This window comes from Dendrobates tinctorius, unplaced genomic scaffold (assembly GCF_039654945.1).
Source record: "Dendrobates tinctorius isolate UK_male_01 unplaced genomic scaffold, ASM3965494v1 ptg000060l, whole genome shotgun sequence".
Classification (NCBI taxonomy): domain Eukaryota; kingdom Metazoa; phylum Chordata; class Amphibia; order Anura; family Dendrobatidae; genus Dendrobates; species Dendrobates tinctorius.
In genome coordinates this window covers 43,803,587-43,821,560 of record NW_027361728.1, presented here as the reverse complement: position 1 = coordinate 43,821,560, position 17,974 = coordinate 43,803,587, and the positions used below count along the sequence as shown (strand labels likewise).

Genomic DNA, 17,974 nt, shown 5'->3' with positions numbered 1-17,974 from the left:
GGTCTGCAGCAGACCCCTGTGGTTGCCATTGACGGATTGCTATGAGCGCCGCCCAAGGGTCGGCGCTCATAGCAAGTGAGAATTTCTGCTACTAAGGGCAGGGCTGAAATACTGCTGTGTAGCACAAACTATTGACTACTGAAGCAAATGTAAAGTAAAAATGTTAAAAATATTTTAAAAAATAAATATAAAAAGTTCAAATCACCCTCTTTTACCCCCCCCCCCCACATATTTGGTATTGCTGAGTTCAAAGTCGCACGATCAAGATATAAAATTAATCCGATTGGTAAACTGCATAGTAACAAAAGTCTAAACATCAGAATTATGTTTTTTTGCTTGCCGCAACATAGCTTGTTGTATTTTAATGCAATCAAAAGATCGCATCTACACCAAAATAGTACCAATAAAAATGTCAGCTCGGCACGCAAAAAATAAGTCTCCTCACCCAGCCCCAGATCACGAAAGATGAGGCTTTTTTTAACTGGATTTTTTTTTACCACAGGGGAAAAAAAAACCCAAAAAACTATACATGTTTGCCATCTATAAACAAATTTTATAGCTCTGAGAAGGGGAGCAAAAAACAAATGCAAAAACGAAAATGGTCTACAGCGTGAAAGGCTTACTCTGTGAAAAAGTTTATAGGGGTCTAATATGAAATTCGTTTTACTTTCTGCCATCCTGACAATTTTGTGCGTTTATGCCCATTTGTACAAAATCATGAAGTGGGGTGCATCTTAACCCATTGGGCCCCTTTATAAAGACTGGCATGTACAACGCCAGTCTTAATGAATTGACCCCAATGAGTTTCCAGTTGGAAAAGAAAGTGAATTGATAGAGCCTGCTGGCATATTACGAGAAAAATCTTACTACAGTCAATGGGGCTTGTTAAGGAAACACGTGCGGACATTGTTGAAAGAGACTTAATTAGCACAAGCAATCCCCCCAAAAATCGAGAGGACATACCTTTACCTAAGTATTCCCAAGTACTGTACATAAAAAGCACCAACCTCATTAAACACTGGATACATAACCGCATACAATGGCATGGAAACCATGGAAGTGGTCTCTGCTTCATTCTTCATCTCTTCCATTGTCATCCTCATTCACAGAGACCAGGCTGTTAGAATATGATGCTATAGAGGCAGAAATCTTTTCATTCAGTGCGCTCAATGCAGGCGTTCCTATCCGTGCGAGAAATTATTCTGTTACCCTAAAAGAGAAGAAACATGGGGGTCAGGGAACAAAATTGCTAGTCCTAAGGATGCAGAGCTCCAAAAGCCTGTGAGAAGTGGCGAGCTATCCTCAGTATAAGCCTCAATGTCAAGCCAGTGGCAGTCCCACGCCGGCACTTGTGCGAACGCTGCAGCCTATTCACACTTTACATCGAGTTGCAAGCAGTTTGGGCTTTTTGTACATCCCATTTTCTTAAGGCAGACTACTGGGAAATGTTAAAGACGACAACCAGCATGACACTTCTACATCCCTTCTACATTAACCATTTATACGATTTGAGATTATTTTTCATAAATATTTTTCACTTTTTTAAAGCGTAAAAGTTTGTCCTATGCACAGTCTTACATGCAATCTCCCCTTAAAGATAAATGTACAGAGTTCATACAAGCCACATTTAACAGGAGTCTGATCCAGGCATCTTTCAAAGTACATTACTTTGTATTAGACTCTACCTAGACTGGAATTGACTGGGATAGACCACCACTACAATGTTTCAGTTTCTTTTCACTATCACCCCCATACTACTTCACTTCTTCCCATCTCCTGTAATCCCTCTACCTAGTAAGGAACTAGTCATTGCTCCCCTCCATCCTCCCCAGCCATCTCACCTCTTCCTCAGAACTGTTCCTCCACATACAATCCTTTTTTCCCCAGACACACACGGCCACATCATATCCTATCCTGCTCCCACCTTCTAATTCTGTCTGCTACTCCGCATTGCAGGCGACATATCCCCAAATCCTGGCCCTCCTCAGCACATCCCCACACTAATTACTAACACCCTGGGCAATCTTCTACACCAGGGGTCCCCAACTTGTAGCTCAGGAGCCACATGTGGCTCGCGGTCCCATAAATTGTGGCTCGCAGGTGTCTGCCAGCGTGATGCATTAGTTGCAGATATAGCAAACAGGTATGAGGAGGAAATCTAAGAATGGTGTATTTTGTGCGTAGCCATGCACAGAAAAGCAGATCTGATGCACATATACTGGTCTTAGGGGGTTTAGAGATAATTTAATTATGATACGCTGGAGACAGGATGATACTACCTGTCGGATAAGGTGCCTGAAGCTGGACGTGACAGTGAGTGCTGAATGGGAGTATTGTGGGGACCACTGAATCTTGGTATACTGCTTTGGGGTGATTTCTGTGGAAAAGTTATGATCATCATTATAACCGTAATGGGGGCTCTGGTTGCCATTACTGTGAGGGGAAGGGAGCTAGATGTGGCTCGCGATGCCCTCCCAGAGCAGAATGTGGCTCGCGGAGCTCTCACTGAGCGGAATGTGGCTCTCTAGGTCAGAAAGGTTGGGGACCACTGCTCTACACGCTTTTGCAACCATGATAACCTCATACCCATTCATCCAGCCCCCAACTCTCCCGTCTCCCTACCTGGAGCACTATGGAACGCATGCTCGGTCTGCAACAAACTGTTGTATATCCATGACCTCTTTATCACCAACAACTCTCCTTACTTGGCATCACTGAAACCTGGTTCGCCCCCTCTGACACAGCCTCTCCAGCTGCACTTTCTTATGGCGGACTTAATCTCTATCACACCCCTCGCTCCAGCAACAAATGTGGTGGAGGAGTTGGCTTGTCCGATACCTGCTCCTTTACCCCAATTCCTCTACCACCCTCCGCTACTCTTCCCTCGTTTGAGGTACACTCCGTCCGCATCTATTCCCTCTCCAACCTCCAGCTGGCTGTCATCTACCGTCCCCCAGAACTAACCATCTCCATCTTTCTCGACCACTTCAGCACCTGGCTTACTTCATTTTCTTTCTACTGACATCCCCACTAACATCACGGGTGACTTCAACATCCCCATTGACACTCCCACCTCAGCTGCCTCTAAACTTTTATCACTGAGTGCCGCCTTTGACCTCCCTCAATGGTCCTCCATGGCCCCTGACAAAGATGGCCACACGCTGGACCTTATCTAAACCTGCCTCGGTTCACTTACTAATCTCACCCCTCCCCATCTGACAACAACCTACTGACATTCTCTTCCCTCTCCTAGTGCGCAACCCCCACTCCACAAACTCACTCACCCTCGCAGAAATCTCAAACACCTTAATTTTTACTCTCACTCTGAGTCCCTTCTCACTCTTACAGACATAGCGTTCTTACATGACAGATGCTGCTGCCACTTTATACCACCACAATAACAGCAACACTCGAATCGGCCACCCCCTCACGCACAGCAAAACTCGTACAATCAACAGGCAACCCTGGGTGACTAGCCTGACCAAAGAACGGAGACGGGCTTCCATGGTTGCTGAGCGGAGATGCAAGAGATCCCATTCTGCCAAGCACTTTATTGCATACAGGCAGTCCCTTGCCAGCTTCAAGTCCACGCTCACTGCCGCAAAACAAACTTACTTCTCATCTCTCATATACGTCTCACAACCCTAAACAACTTTTCAACACTTTCAATTCTCTACTCAGTCCCCCAGCACATCCTCCCTCTCCTCATTTCTGCTGAAGACTTTGCCTCTTTCTTTAAGCAGAAGATCTATAACATTAAGGGCCTCTCACACTAAGCGATATCGCTAGCAATATCGCTATAACTTGTGACTTTATAGCGATATTGCTAGCGATATCGCTATGTGTGATACTTACCTACAACCCGCTCCCACGCTGCTTATCGCTGATCGCGCAAGAACGTCCAGGACTGTTTCTCGTCGTCAGCTTCCTGCGGCGCTTACTGTGGAGAGATGAGCGTGGAGCCAGGCGGGAGGACGCAGGATCGCCTAGTGTGACAGGTAAGTAGCGACCCCCGTCCCCAGCGATGTCACTGGTGAGATCTGCATGTGTGGCAGCTCACTAGCGACCACTTAGCAATGTACCAGCGATCCTGACCACGTCATATCGCTGGTCAGGATCGCTGGTACATCGCTAAGTGTGACAGTACCTTTAGAGAAAGCTTTGTCCTGCAGCCCCCAATGCCCCTCCTCTTAACTGCTCAGCCCTGTTCTTCCAAAACAAGCTTCTCCACCATTACAGAAGATCAGCTCTCCACTCTTCTGTCAAGATCACATCTTACCACTTGCACGCTTGATCCGCTCCCATCCCACCTCACCGCTAACCTCGCCAGTCTTCATCCCAACCCTATCCCATCTCTTCAACCTTTCACTTACAAATGGTGTCTTCCCCTGATCCTTCAAACATGTCTCAATCACACCCATCCTCAAAAAGCCCTCACTCGACATCACTTCTCCCCTATGCCTCAAAACTACTGAACAGCACGTCCATCTTGAACTGTCCTCCCACCTCTCCTGCTCCCTCTTTGACTGGTTACAATCTGGCTTTCAACTGCAACACTCAACTAAAACTGCACTAACTAAAGTCACCAATGACCTACTAACTGCCAAGAGCAAGCGACACTAATCTGTCCTTCTCCTGGACCCGTCTTCTGCCTTTGACACTGTAGACCATTCCCTCTTGTTACAGATTCATCTCTTGGCATCACAGATTTGAACCTAACCTGGATCTCGTCGTATTTAACAGACCGAACATTCAGCATTTCCCCTCTCCCACACCACCACCTCACCACGCCCCCTGTCTGTCGATGTTGCCCAAAGCTCAAGTTTTTGGACCCCCACTCTTCTCCATCTACACCTTCGGCCTGACACAGCTCATAGAATCCCACGGTTTGCAGTATCACCTCTACGCCGTTGACACGTAGATCTACCTATCTGGACCTGACATCACCTCCTTGCTGAACAAAATCCCACGTCAGCTATTTCATCTTTCTTTTCTGCTCGCTTTCTAAAACTAAACATGGACAAAACTGAATTCATCATCTTTCCCCCCCTCCACCAGACCTAACCATCCATGTCAGTGGCTGCTCATATTCTCCAGTCCTGCATGCTCGGTGCCTCGGGGTGATCCTCGACTCTGCCCTCTTTCAAGCCACATATCCAAGCCCTTGCATCCCCCTGCAGACTGCAACTCAAATATTTCCTGGATCCGTACATTCCTTGACTAAGAAAATGCAAAAAACGCTCGTGCACGCCCTCATCTCCCGTCTCGACTATTGCAACCTCCTACTCTCTGGCCTCCCCTCTAGCACCACTGAAATCTATCCTAAACTCAGCTGCCTGACTAATCCACCTGTCTCCGTTATTTCCCAGCCTCTCCTCTCTGCCAAGCCCTTCACTTGCTTTCTATCATCCAGAGGCTCTAGTTCAAAACCCCAACTATGACATACAAAGCCATCCACAACCTGCCTCCTACATACATCTGTAACATGGTCTCCTGGTACTTACCTACACGCAACCTTCAATCCTCTCAAGATCTCCTTCTCTACTCCCCCCTCTTATCGCTTCTTCTCACAACAGCATACAAGACTTCTCCCGTGCTTCCACCATACTCTGGAACTCTCTACCAACACATCAGACTTACGCCTACCACGGAAACTTTCAAAAGAAACCTGAAGACCCACCTCTTCCAGAAAGCCTACAACTTGCAGTGATCCTCAGGCTACTGAATTGCCGCACGACCAACTCCACCCTCTCCTAGTGTATCCTCACCCATCCCCTGCAGACTGTGAGCCCTCGCCGGCAGGGTCTTCTTTCCTTCTGTACTTTGTGTTCCTTGTATTGCTCATGTTTATTGTCTATGTATGCCCCTTTTCACATGTAAAGCGCCATGGAATAAATGGCGCTATAAAAATGAATTAAATTTATAGCGCCATCATATGCCGCAGCGCTTTACAGACATCATCACTGTCCATGTTGGGAATTTAGACTGTGACCCCCAATTAGCAAGTCTAGTCTGTGGGAAGAAACCTACTCAAACATGGTGAGAACACACAAACTCATTGCAAATGTTGTCTTTGGTGAGATTTGAACCCAGGACCCCAGCGCTGCAAAGACAAGGCTCTGTGATTTAGTGCGGACCACTCAATCTGCAAAAATACACAAACATGAGTACAGTCTCAGACCATACTCTGCGATAAATAATAACTCATACAAGAAAACCGGGGGTGGGGTTACACCGCAGCAGCAGCGGCCACCGCCCAGGGATCGGGGGGGGGACAGCAGCCGCAGTGACCTGCAGTAACCTCAATGACGTCACCGCAGGTCCCTCAAGTTCAGTATCTCCTGGATGACCGGCTGAACAATCGCATCATTCCACCATTCAGCAAGGCATCCAGATGCAGCAGAGATGGATTGCAACGTGGGTCAAAGATTGGACAGGTGAGGAATAATTTTTTATTTTTAATTTTACACTAATAAATAGGTAACAGAGGTTGGCTAGTGTTTTTTTTTCAAACAAAGGAGTCTGTTTTCTTTTAATGAACACCTTCACGACGCGGCCCATTTTCGTTTGTTTTTTCCTCCAGTTTTTTTCCCCCCCAAGCCATAAGCCTTATTTTTCTGTCCACAAACAAATGAGGGCTTGTTTTTTGCAGAAGGATTTGAACTTTTGAATGACACCATTCATTTTACTAGTTAGTGTACATGAAAATGGGGAAAAAAAATTCCAAGTACGATGAAATTGCGAGGGGGAAGCATAGTTCTGACATTGATTTTTGGGAATTTTTACGGTGTGCATTTTCCTGGTAAAAATTACCATGCAATATGATTCTGCTCATCAATATAATAACGGCGGTACCAAACATCCAGTTTTTTTTAATTTAGTGGTGAAAAAAACATTTGAAATTTTCAAAAATAAAATTGGGGGAGTTGTGTTGCCATTTTCCTAGACATGTAACAATTTTTCGTCAAATGGAGCTGTATGTTAGCTTATTTTTTTTGCAGGGCAAAACAACGTTTTTTATTAGCACCAGTTTGGGATAGATGTGACTTTTTGATCGTTTGTTACAGCATTTTTGGGGGAATTGTGGGGAAATTTTTTTTTTTTTAATTTTGGCACTCTTGAATTTTTTTCCATTTAAAGTGTTTATTGTTTTTACATTTTGATAGATTAGACTTTTCTGAAAGAGTAGATACAACGTGTACGTTAAAAAAATTTTAATTTATTTTTTTCAGTGTGGGAAAAGGAGGGAGATTTGAATTTTTTTTTTTTTTTTTAAATGATTTTGTTAGCATCCTTAGGGCCCTTGAAGTGTGATCGTCCAATTGCTTGTGCAATCAGTCTCCTTTGAAGCTCAGCAACAGGCAAAATTTCAAAGGCGTTCCGTAATAGCAAGCATGGAGGTCATCGGCTGACCCCCGGCTGTCATGACAACACATCTGCAACCACGTCAGAGGCGCGTTGATGGTCGGAAGGACACAAGCGCTCGTCAGGGTGAGTTAAATGAGGCTGTAAGAGACTGATATAGGCATTTAAAAGGCTAACACTGCGCAACAAATTTCAGGGAAGTTCTTGTCCCCCGAGAAAATGTTATTGTAACAGATTTTGATATGCTGAACGCGAATATGTGCTCCAAAAGGCTATCATGTAAGGTTTTTGACCGGAGCTTTTTTGTTCCCCTTCTTTCCAGAGCCATAACTTTTTATTTTTCTGTCAATATGACCATGTGAGGGCTTATTTTTTGCGGGACGAGTTGCACTTTTGAACGACACCATTGGTTTTATCATGTTGTGTACTCGAAAACGGGAAAAATTCCAAGTGCGGTGAAATTGCAAAAAACGTGCAAACCCACACTTGTTTTTTATTTGGCTTTATTGCTAGGTTCACCAAATGCTAAAACTGACATGCCATTATGATTCTCCAGGTCATTACAAGTTCATAGAGACCCAACATGTCTAGGTTCTCTTTTGTGTAAGTAGTGAAAAAAATTCTAAAGTTTGTTAAAAAAAAAAAAAATTGCGCAATTTTCCAACACCCGTGGCGTCTCCATTTTTTGTGATCTTGGATTGGGTGAGGGCTTATTTTTTGCATGCCGAGCTGACGTTTTTAATGATGCCACATTTGTGCAGATAAGTTCTTTTTGATTGCATTAAAATGCAATAACGGGCAATGTCGCGGCGACCAAAAAAAAAATGGACATTAGACCAACCGGTAATGTTATTTCCAGTAGTCCATCCTGACAGACCCATGGGGGTTGTCCTTTCATCCTTACAGAGACAGGAAATGCACAAGAGGTTAAAAGGTCCCCTCCCACATCCACAATCCAGTGATTTTCCCCAAGTACCACACTAGTATGGATGCAATTAATATTTATTGAGATTTAGTATAAGCATAGTAACACAAATACAAAACGGGAGGGAACTACCAGTGCTGTCAGGATGGACTCCTGGAAATAATATTACCGGTAGGTCTAATCTCCGTTTTTCAGGCCTTCCTATCCTGACAGCACCATGGGGAATACCAAAGAAGGAATTCGCTTAGGGTGGGACTACAGCTTGTAACACTTTACGACCAAAGGTCGTCTGGTTGGCTGTTAACGTGTCCAATTTGTAATGTCTACAGAAAGTGTTTAGTGTAGACCAGGTGGCGGCCCTGCAAGTCTGCTCTATTGAGGCTCCCACCCTCTCTGCCCATGATGTTGCCATTGCCCTGGTGGAATGGGCTCTAAGCCCCTCTGGTATAGGTAACCCCTTGGTTTCGTACGCTGAGGCAATAACTGATGTTATCCATCTACCTAGGGTGTGTGTAGATGCGCCTGTACCCCTATTTTTACCTCTGTACTGGACAAACAATAGTGTCCTGGCGCCACTCTTGCGTGACTTTAAGTAGCGTGTGACTGCACGCCTGACGTCCAAAGAGTGAAAGAGCCTTTCTTTATCTTTTTTGGAAATGGGCAGAATGAGGGTAGGACTCTCTCTTGGTTTAAATTCTGGGGAGATACTACCTTAGGGAGGAAACCTGGGTTCAGTTTTAATATTATGCGGTCCTCAAAGATCTGTATGTAGGGATTCTGGACTGACAGGGCTCAGATTTCTCCCAGCCGTTTGGCTGAGGTGATGGCTATCAGAAAGACTTTTCTGTGTGAGCCTTGTGATGTCTATTTTGGATACTGGCTCGTAAGGTGGACTGCATAGGGCGTTAAGTACAAGATTTAGGTCCCACAGAGGAACTCTTTCTTAGTGTGGGTCTCAATCTCTGGATGGCCTTTGTAAATTGCACTATCCATGAGTGAGAGGCTAAGGAAAAATTAAAGAAAGTACTTAGAGCCGCTATCTGGACTTTTAACGTGCTTGGAGTTAGGCCCTTATTAAATCCTGCCTGCAGGAAGTCAAGGATCTGAGGGATGTTCGGCCGAGATGAGTCTATGGGAGTACTACCACCTTCCGAGCAGAACTTCTTCCAAATTTTCCGATATATAGCCCTCGTAACGGGTTTACGGCTAGCCTGCAACGTTGAGATCACCTGGTCGGTGAGGCCTCTGGATAATAGTGCAACTGTCTCCCGACGGTTTTTTTACGGTGACGAGGGTTGAATAGTGGCCCTGCCCTCTTTCCTTTTCTGGGACTACTACCCCTGATTCTAGCAGGTCTTTTATGTCTGCACAAGTGGGATCTATAAGGGATCTGGACTGAGGATTTGTTATGACTAACCGTGCTGGGGGGGGGGGGGGCTCTGCAAATTCGAGGGTATAGCCCTGGGAGACCGTATTGAGGATACGCCGTTTTGGGAGATGAGTTCCCATGCCCCCGTGAAGTGTCTGAGGCAACGCCCCAGGCGTCATTGTCTCCTGCTCCTGGAGTGGGACCCCTACTTTTCCCCCCCTTTTGTGTAATCCTAGCGAGGTGATTTCCCCTTCCCTCTATATTCCTGCCACTGGTTAGGCCTGGGTCTCTGAAAGGGAAATGTTTTTTTCGGTTTTTCCTCCAGAAGACCTTTTTTGTCATCCAAGGCATTCTCCAGGATTTTATCTAAGGCCGGCCCAAATACCTTCCCACCTGAGAAGGGTATAGCGCACAACTTATTTTTTGACTGATAGTCCCCTGACCAGGTCTTCATCCAAATGGCTTGACGAGCCGCATTGGACAAAATTATTTCTGGCCGTGAATTGTACAGATTCGGCAGAGGCGTCCGCCATGAATCCGGTTGTGATTTTTAACAGTGGAAAGCCTTCTAACATATCGCCCCTAGGGGTCTTATCTTTTAGTTGTTCTAGGTGGTCGATCCATAGGTGCACGGATCTGGCGACCGATGTGGCGGCTAGATTTGTCTTCATAACCGCCGCAGAGGAGAGGCCTCCCAAGCCCTTTTCAGGAGTACATCGGCCTTCTTGTCCATGGGTTCCTTGAGGCTGGAGGAATCTTCAAAGGGAATCGAAGTCTTCTTCGGTACCCTGGCCACCGGGGTGCCGATTTTAGGCACCTCGTCCCAAGTGTTGATGTCCTCCTGGCTAAACGGTAGTCTAAGTTTAAAGTCTCGAGGTATGACTAGACGTTTCTCGGAATCCTCCCATTCCTCCAGAATCATCGAACAGATATGGTCGTTAACTGGAAAGACTTGACGGATCCTCGCTCTCAGGCCTCCGAACATCTCGTCCTGGATGGATTTAGTCTTTGGGGCCTCCTCAATCTGCATGGTGCTTCTCACGGCGCCGAGAAGCTTGTCTGTGTTGTCTGAGGAGAAGAGGTATCTCTTCCCCATATCCAGGGGTTCTGAGGTGATCTCGCCTTCCTCCTCCTCGTCCGTGTCAAGGATCTCCTCGTCCGACGACTGCTCAGACTCCAATCTTTGCCTCTTAGCCTGGGGCTGGCTGGAAGACTGAGCGGGTAGCAGTACGGAGACGGATGTCTGGACCTCCTGTCTGACCATTGTACGCATCTCTGCAAACAGAGGCCTGTTCGCCCCTGATGATCTTCAGGGTGCACTCCGCAGATACGGGGCACTCCTCACATACAGGCTTTTTCCCATGACCCCGGCAATTTACTGGTACAGATGGGGCACTTGGGTCTCCTGGAGGTCGATGCTGTGGCTGCCTTATGCCGTGTTCTCCTACAAGCACAGGAGTTTTATTAAGCTCCTGCCTTTGGAATGTACAGCCCTCCTCCAGAGTCCTACTTACGGATGCTGGCTACTCTGGCTGTGCGGCGTTTTCCGTGGTGGGGAGTGTTTACCGCGTCTCTGCCTGGTCGCCCACCTCCCCGGTTTTATCCTACCTTGTCCTGCAGACGATCTTCCCTGCCGCGCTGATCTGTCATGGCGCCGCCGGAAGTAGTCATCAGACGCCCGGAAGTGACGCGGCCGCCGACGCTTCCAGCGTCTCTGGGTGATGCGGCGGAAGCAGAGAGCCCCGCTGAGGGGAAGCGGCTCCAAGTCCCGGAGCAGCGCTCCATGGGACACCTGGCGGAGAACCGCCACGGGCCATATGACGGGAGGATCTGGTGTTTGGACCCCGCTCCTCCTCGGTAAGTTTCTTGCTGGATGCCGCACTTCTGCGGCGCTCTCGTGCCTGTCCTTACAGGGACAGGAAAAACACTGGAGTGTGGATGTGGGAGGGGACCTTTAACCTCTCTTACATTTCCTGTCCCTGTAAGGTTGAAAGGACAACCCCTATGGTACTGTCAGGATAGGACGTCCTGGAAAATCAGGTTAATTTTTTTTTTTATTCATGGATCGGGCGATTCTGAAAGCGGCAATACCAAATATGTGCAGGTTTGATTTTTTTTATCGTTTTATTTTGATTCGGGCGAAAGGGGGAGGCGAAAGGGGTGGGGGGGGTGATCTGAACTTTTGTTTTTTTTAAAAATTTTTTATATATTTTTAAACACTTTTTTTTTTTACTTTTGGCATTCTTCAATAGCCTCCATAAGAGGCTAGAAGCTGCCATAGCGCGATTGCCTCTGCTACATAGAGATGATGCTCAGATCACCTCTATGCAGCAGAATTACAGGCTTGCTATGAGCGCCGACCACATGGTGGCGCTCATAGCAATCTGCCATCAACCACCACAGAGTTCTCGAGGAGACTTTTGGTTGTGATGGCAAAGCAGCGATGACCCCGATCACATGACGGGGGTAGTCACTGCGTGTATTTCCAGACCGGCGTCCGGAAGTGCATTTAAATGCCCGAGGTCAGTTTGACAGCAGAATTTAACTACTTAATAGGCGCAGGCGGAACGCGATTCTGCTCGCGCCTATTGCGGGTACATGTCAGCTGTTAAAAACAGCTGATGTCGCGGCTTTGAGGTGGGCTCACCGCCAAAGCCCACCACAAAGCGGGGGATACTGCCGTGCTGACGTACTATTGCGTCAGCTGGCAGTAAGGGGTTAAGAAACAGTTTATAGTCTACATTATGATGTCCGAGACACTACATACATGTGCATCGATGTCAGTAGCAAAAGCAATTGTTCAAGAGTGTTTTGCAGACGACTTTATAATCAGTGTCAGATGCTTCTCAAATTAGATTCCAGCAATAGTAGCCAGCATTGACGTATTCCACTCCCTGGTACCTTTTCTCCATCAGCGCAATGTCTTGGTGAAATCTGTCACCGTGTTAATCGCTATCGGCACGACTGGCTGGAAAAAGTCCAAGTGAGAATGCAGAAAATGCATTTTTAGTGACATATTGTATTTCATCAAATGATATGCTGTGAGCATGTTGTCCATGAGATGTTCAAAGTTTGGTGCCCTGCTATTGCCAAGGAAGTTGAAGGTCACATCTTTAAAGGCTCTCCATGCCACTTGTTCAACATCTTGTAAAAAAAGACCATCAAAGCTACTGTCATTCATTAGTTCTCTGATCTGTGGGCCAATAAAAATACCTTTTTAAATCTTTGCATCACTTATTCTTGGAAATTTCGGTCGCAAGTAAGAAAAGGCTTCCGATTAGTTGTTGATTGCTTTGACAAAATTCTCCATAAGCCCAATTTTAATATGCAAAAGGAGGGAGAAATCTCTTTGCTGGATCAACGAGAGGATTATGTTTAACATTCTTCTGTCCAGCAACCAGGTTTTTGCAGAGTGGCCAGTGTTTTCTGAAATCTTGCATTTCTCGTGCACGACTGTCCCAGTCACAAATAAAACAATACTTGGTATATCCAAGCTGCAGTCCAAGAAGAAGTACAACAACTTTTAGATCACCACATATGTTCCAGTTATAATTTCTATAATTAATGTGGGTCAACAGTAACTCCATATTCTCATACATTTCTTTCAGGTGTACGGCATGTCTAATAGATATAGAAGGATAGATATTTCCATTGTGTAGTAAAACAGCCTTACAAACTTAAAACTGACGAGTCAATGAACAGTCACCACCCAAGAGCATCAAACAACCCCAAGGCATCATTGCAAAAGGTTAACCTGTCGACATGGTTGAAAAGTTGATTAAGGTCTTCTTGATGACTGCGAAAAACAGACTCTTGTTCCCGGTAATAAGAGATTCCGTTCTTGTAGCCTTGATCCCATCAATTCAGCCTGCGTCTGACTATTTCAAATCTTTGCCCAAGTCACTCACATCAGCTTGATTGAACAGATGTGGACTAGATGTAGAAGGCTCAAAGTCTGGGTCTGCAGCAGTTTCATTTTCCACTGACATTGTTACCATATTTTTCAGACCTTAAGACGCGCTTTTTTTCCCTCCAAATTTTGGAGGAAAGTGTGGGTGCGTCTTATGGTCGGAATATAGCATGTGGGGAGGGGGCAGCGAGGAGTGAGATCGCACTGGGATAGCAGGAGGCAGGAAAATGTTGCCTGCTGCAGGAATCCAGCCACTGGGGAAACCACGTGGCCCCAATACAGTGAAGTGAATATTCATGAGCCGCTTCCCCGCTCTCCTGTCAGATGAGCAGTGAGCGGGGAGCAGCAAATAACAGACCCACAAGGTTTCCCCAGCGGATTCATGCAGCAGCTGGGAAGATGCGTGTCCGGTGGTGAAGGGGGCAGGAGCAGAGTGCAACTAGAGGGATCGCCACATACCTGACAGGCAGCACAGCCTGGGCTTGATGCTGAATGCTCTGTGGAGGACCTGTGGTGAGGTCATGAAGAGGGTGGGCTGGAGCATCACATGACCGCACAAAGCCCTCCCTCTTCTTGATCTCATCACAGGTCCTGCAGACACCGCACTACAAACAGTGTAGCTTCCTGTTACATGACCTGTGGTGAGGCCATAAGTAGGAGGGCACTGTGCGGCCATGTAATGCTGCATTACCTCACCACAGTGTGGCTTGCTAGCTGCAGGACCTGCACTGAGTACAGTGAGCAGCAGCCTGTACAAGAATTAATTATAAGGTTAGTAATTGCAGCACATAAAAATCACTTACATCCTGTGGTGAACTACAACTCCCAGCATTCCATATGATCTGCAGGACATGCTGAGAGTTATAGTTCTCCCTTGGGATCTTAAAGCAGCACTCCAGTGTTATTTTTCAGTGCTGGAGTGGTGCTTTAAATGTAAGCCCTGTGCCCCTATTCTTATACTCACCCTCCTGTGTCTTCATATAGTACTTTACAGACAACACACTGGTCCCGCAGCAACATCTTCTACCTGTAGCTGCCAACATAATAACATACTAAAATATTATATATATATATATATATATATATATATATATATATATATATATATATATATATATATATATATATATATATATATATTTTTTTTTTAACACCACATATAATAGTACCGTATTTTTCGCTTTATAAGACGCTCCGGATTATAAGACGCACCCCAAATTTTGAGGAGAAAAATAGGAAAAAAAACTTTATTTTTAATAAAATGGTGGTGCATCTTATAATCCATGCGTCTTATTGCTTTCCAGGGGTGGTGATGGAGGAGGCCGGAGTGGAACATTGCTGCTGGGATGAGGGGGTGTTTTGATGTGCAGCGTGCCGCTGCCGGTGTCTGTTACTGCCGCCGCCCTCTGTCCCCTGATGCTTGCCACCACCGCCACGCTCTGTCCCCCGGTGCCTGCTTGCCACCACCGCCGCACTCTGTCCCCCAGTGCTTGCCACCACCGCCACGCTGTCCCCCGGTGCCTGCTTGCCACCACCGCCGCGCTCTCCCCCGGTTCTTACCGCCACCACCGCGCTCTGTCCCCCGGTTCTTACCGCCACGCTCCTATCCCCCGGTGTTTGCCGCCATCGCCGCGCTCTGTCCCGTTCTGAGGGTACTTGCCGCGGCACTCTGTGCCCTGATGCTGCCGCTGCGCTGTCCGCCACCGCCGCGCTCCTGTCCCCCGGTGGTTTCTTCCGCCCCGCCGCCGCCGCCGCGCTCTGTCCCGTTCAGCGTGGGGGGTCTCTGTCGCTCCATGCCTGCTTTCTTCCTGGAAAATGGCCGCCGCGCATGCGCAGACGGACATCTCGGCACTGAAATCTCGGGAGATGAGATTTCAGCGCTGAAATCTCATCTCCCGAGATTTCAGTGCCGAGATGTCCGTCTGCGCATGCGCGGCGGCCATTTTCCAGGAAGAAAGCAGGCATGGAGCGACAGAGACCCCCCACGCTGAACGGGACAGAGCGCGGCAGCGGCGGTGGGGCGGAAGAAACCACCGGGGGACAGGAGCGCGGCGGTGGCGGCGGACAGCGCAGCGGCAGCATCAGGGCACAGAGTGCCGCGGCAAGTACCCTCAGTGGCAGCGCAAATGTATATCCTCTTTGTAAGACGCACCCCCTTTTTCCCCTCAATTTTGGGGGAAAAAAAGTGCGTCTTACAAAGCGGAAAATACGGTATGTTATTTATGTTATTAAATATTTTACCACTTTTTAGTTCAAATATTTTTTCCCTATTTTCCACCTCTACAATCTGGGTGCGTCTTATAGACAGGTGCGTCTTATAGTCCAAAAAATAAGGTAGTTCATCTCCGTTGTCCTCTATTGTTCATACTTTGGGCGGCTTTGGAACACGAAGACTTTCATCGTGTGGCACTGGTCTTATGGCTGAAGGAAGATTAGAATATTCTATTTATTTCTTGTTCTTTGCTGAATATCCTGTTACATTTGTAAGGCAGAAGTAGCAATCTCTCCATATCATTGGGACAGCGAATGGCATTGAATGTCGTGATCCATTCAGCAATGCTCTTAGTATGTCAGTATTGCCTTTTGATTCCTCCCCTGCCCAAGAGGTAAGCCAAATGATTCACTGTGCCTGCGCGGAAGTCGCATAATACGTGCTTGCATATGTGGAGATCAGCGATTTATGTTATTTCAGTGGAAAATTCAGAATATACTGTTTTATAAAAAGTTCATGTGAGTTTTCAGAATTTTAACAGATCATAATATTTCGTATCATTGCTCAAAAACCTTACGCGATAGGAAAAAGCTGAAGTCATTTCTGAAATCAGCATGAAAAAAAAAAAAAAAAAATCTATCGGGAACACTCAAAATTGTCCAAGGGACAAAACCTTGCAATCGCAGGCGGAGCAGGGAATCTGTCACCAAGTTTTTACTACCCAATCTGAGTAGCATAATGTGGGCACAAAGACCTTCATTCCAGTAATGTATCACATACTGGGCTACTTGCTGTCATTTTGATAATAGTTTTGATCAGTTTTCTCTGCTGCTGAGTTCTTTAAAACCCTTGCCCAAATCGACTGTACAGGGGCAGAAAGCTACCAATGTACCCATAAAGCCACCAGTGGTGTTGGCATGGTTATACAAAGCTCATTAATATGGAGGACTACCTGATAAACTGATTTTATTAAAACACTAATCAGCTGGAATCAGTCACTGGTCACTGTTTCTACAACATGCTGATCTCAGATTACATTGCAAATACAGGGGGACAGACTCCCTTTATGCTCCCATATATATATTACACTAATATTAGCTTAACCTGCTGATAGCGACAGGATTGGCCGACAGACTAATGTGTATGGGGGCCCCTGACATCGGAACATCAGTGGAGATTATGTCTGATTACTGATTGCCAATGGCTCATATCCAAGCGAACAAAGCTGTCGCCATACGTCTGGAAAAGGCTTTCTCAGAGAACGCAGGAGTGCTCGGCCGAACAAACGCACAGGTTTAGAAAAGAAATAGTCGAGATTAGTCCGCCAATAGCCATCTAATGTGTGTGACCGACTTTAAAAGGGGTGGTCCAAAATGCAAATTAGGCTACTTTCACACTAGTGTCGTGTGATGTACACGTTGCAATGCGTCGTTTTGGAGAAAAAACGCATCCTGCAAAGTTGCCTAGATGCGTTTTTTCTCCATAGACTTGCATTAGCGACGAATTGCGACGTATGGCCACACGTTGCATCTGTCATGTGACGGATGAGTCATGTTTTGGCGGCCGCGACGCACAAAAAAAAGTTACATGTAACGTTTTTTGGTGCGTCGTGTCCGCCATTTTCGACAGCGCATACGAGGCCGAAAGTCCGCCCCCTCCTCCCCGGACATTACAATGGGGCAGCGGATGCGTTGAAAAACTGCATCCGCCGCCCCCGTTGTGCAAATCTTTCACAACGTGTGTCGGTACGTCGGCATGACGCATAGCGACGGGCCCGTACCGACGCTAGTGTGACAGTAGCCTTAATGCCATAATCTCGACTATTTTATAATATAGTTTACATAAATTCCCTAACTAACTGCTTTTCTTTTTTGTTTCCTACTTACTATTTGATGACCAGGGCATGCTGGGATACTCAAATGAAGAGTCATTCGGGTGCACAAGCTGCAGTAATTCCTGCACCACATGCCCCCTACCTGAGAAGTAGTATCACGACTGACCTTCGTTTCAAGGGCTGGGCTAGTCCCTGAACAATGTGTGCAATGACAGTGCGCTCTCACTGGCTCAGATCATCAGTAAGGAGCCTGCAACAGAGTGCACTGTCAATGTTGTCAGAATACCCAGCTTGCAGAGACCAGTGCCACCCAGGAAAGTGATATAAAGTAGATATGACAGGCTCAGACACCGGTGATT

At 46.6% G+C, this 17,974-nt stretch overlaps 1 protein-coding gene across 1 annotated transcript in view; it reads right to left on the bottom strand.

The window, feature by feature from the left end:
* The window catches only part of PDCD10 (programmed cell death 10), a 71,059-nt gene that overhangs the window by 43,616 nt on the left and 9,469 nt on the right, over nucleotides 1–17,974 (bottom strand). Inside the window, exon 2 of the mRNA XM_073578934.1 lies at nucleotides 1,008–1,210. Coding sequence (XP_073435035.1) covers nucleotides 1,008–1,103 — 96 coding nt within the window. The 5' untranslated portion in view covers nucleotides 1,104–1,210. The remainder of the gene's footprint in view (nucleotides 1–1,007; nucleotides 1,211–17,974) is intronic.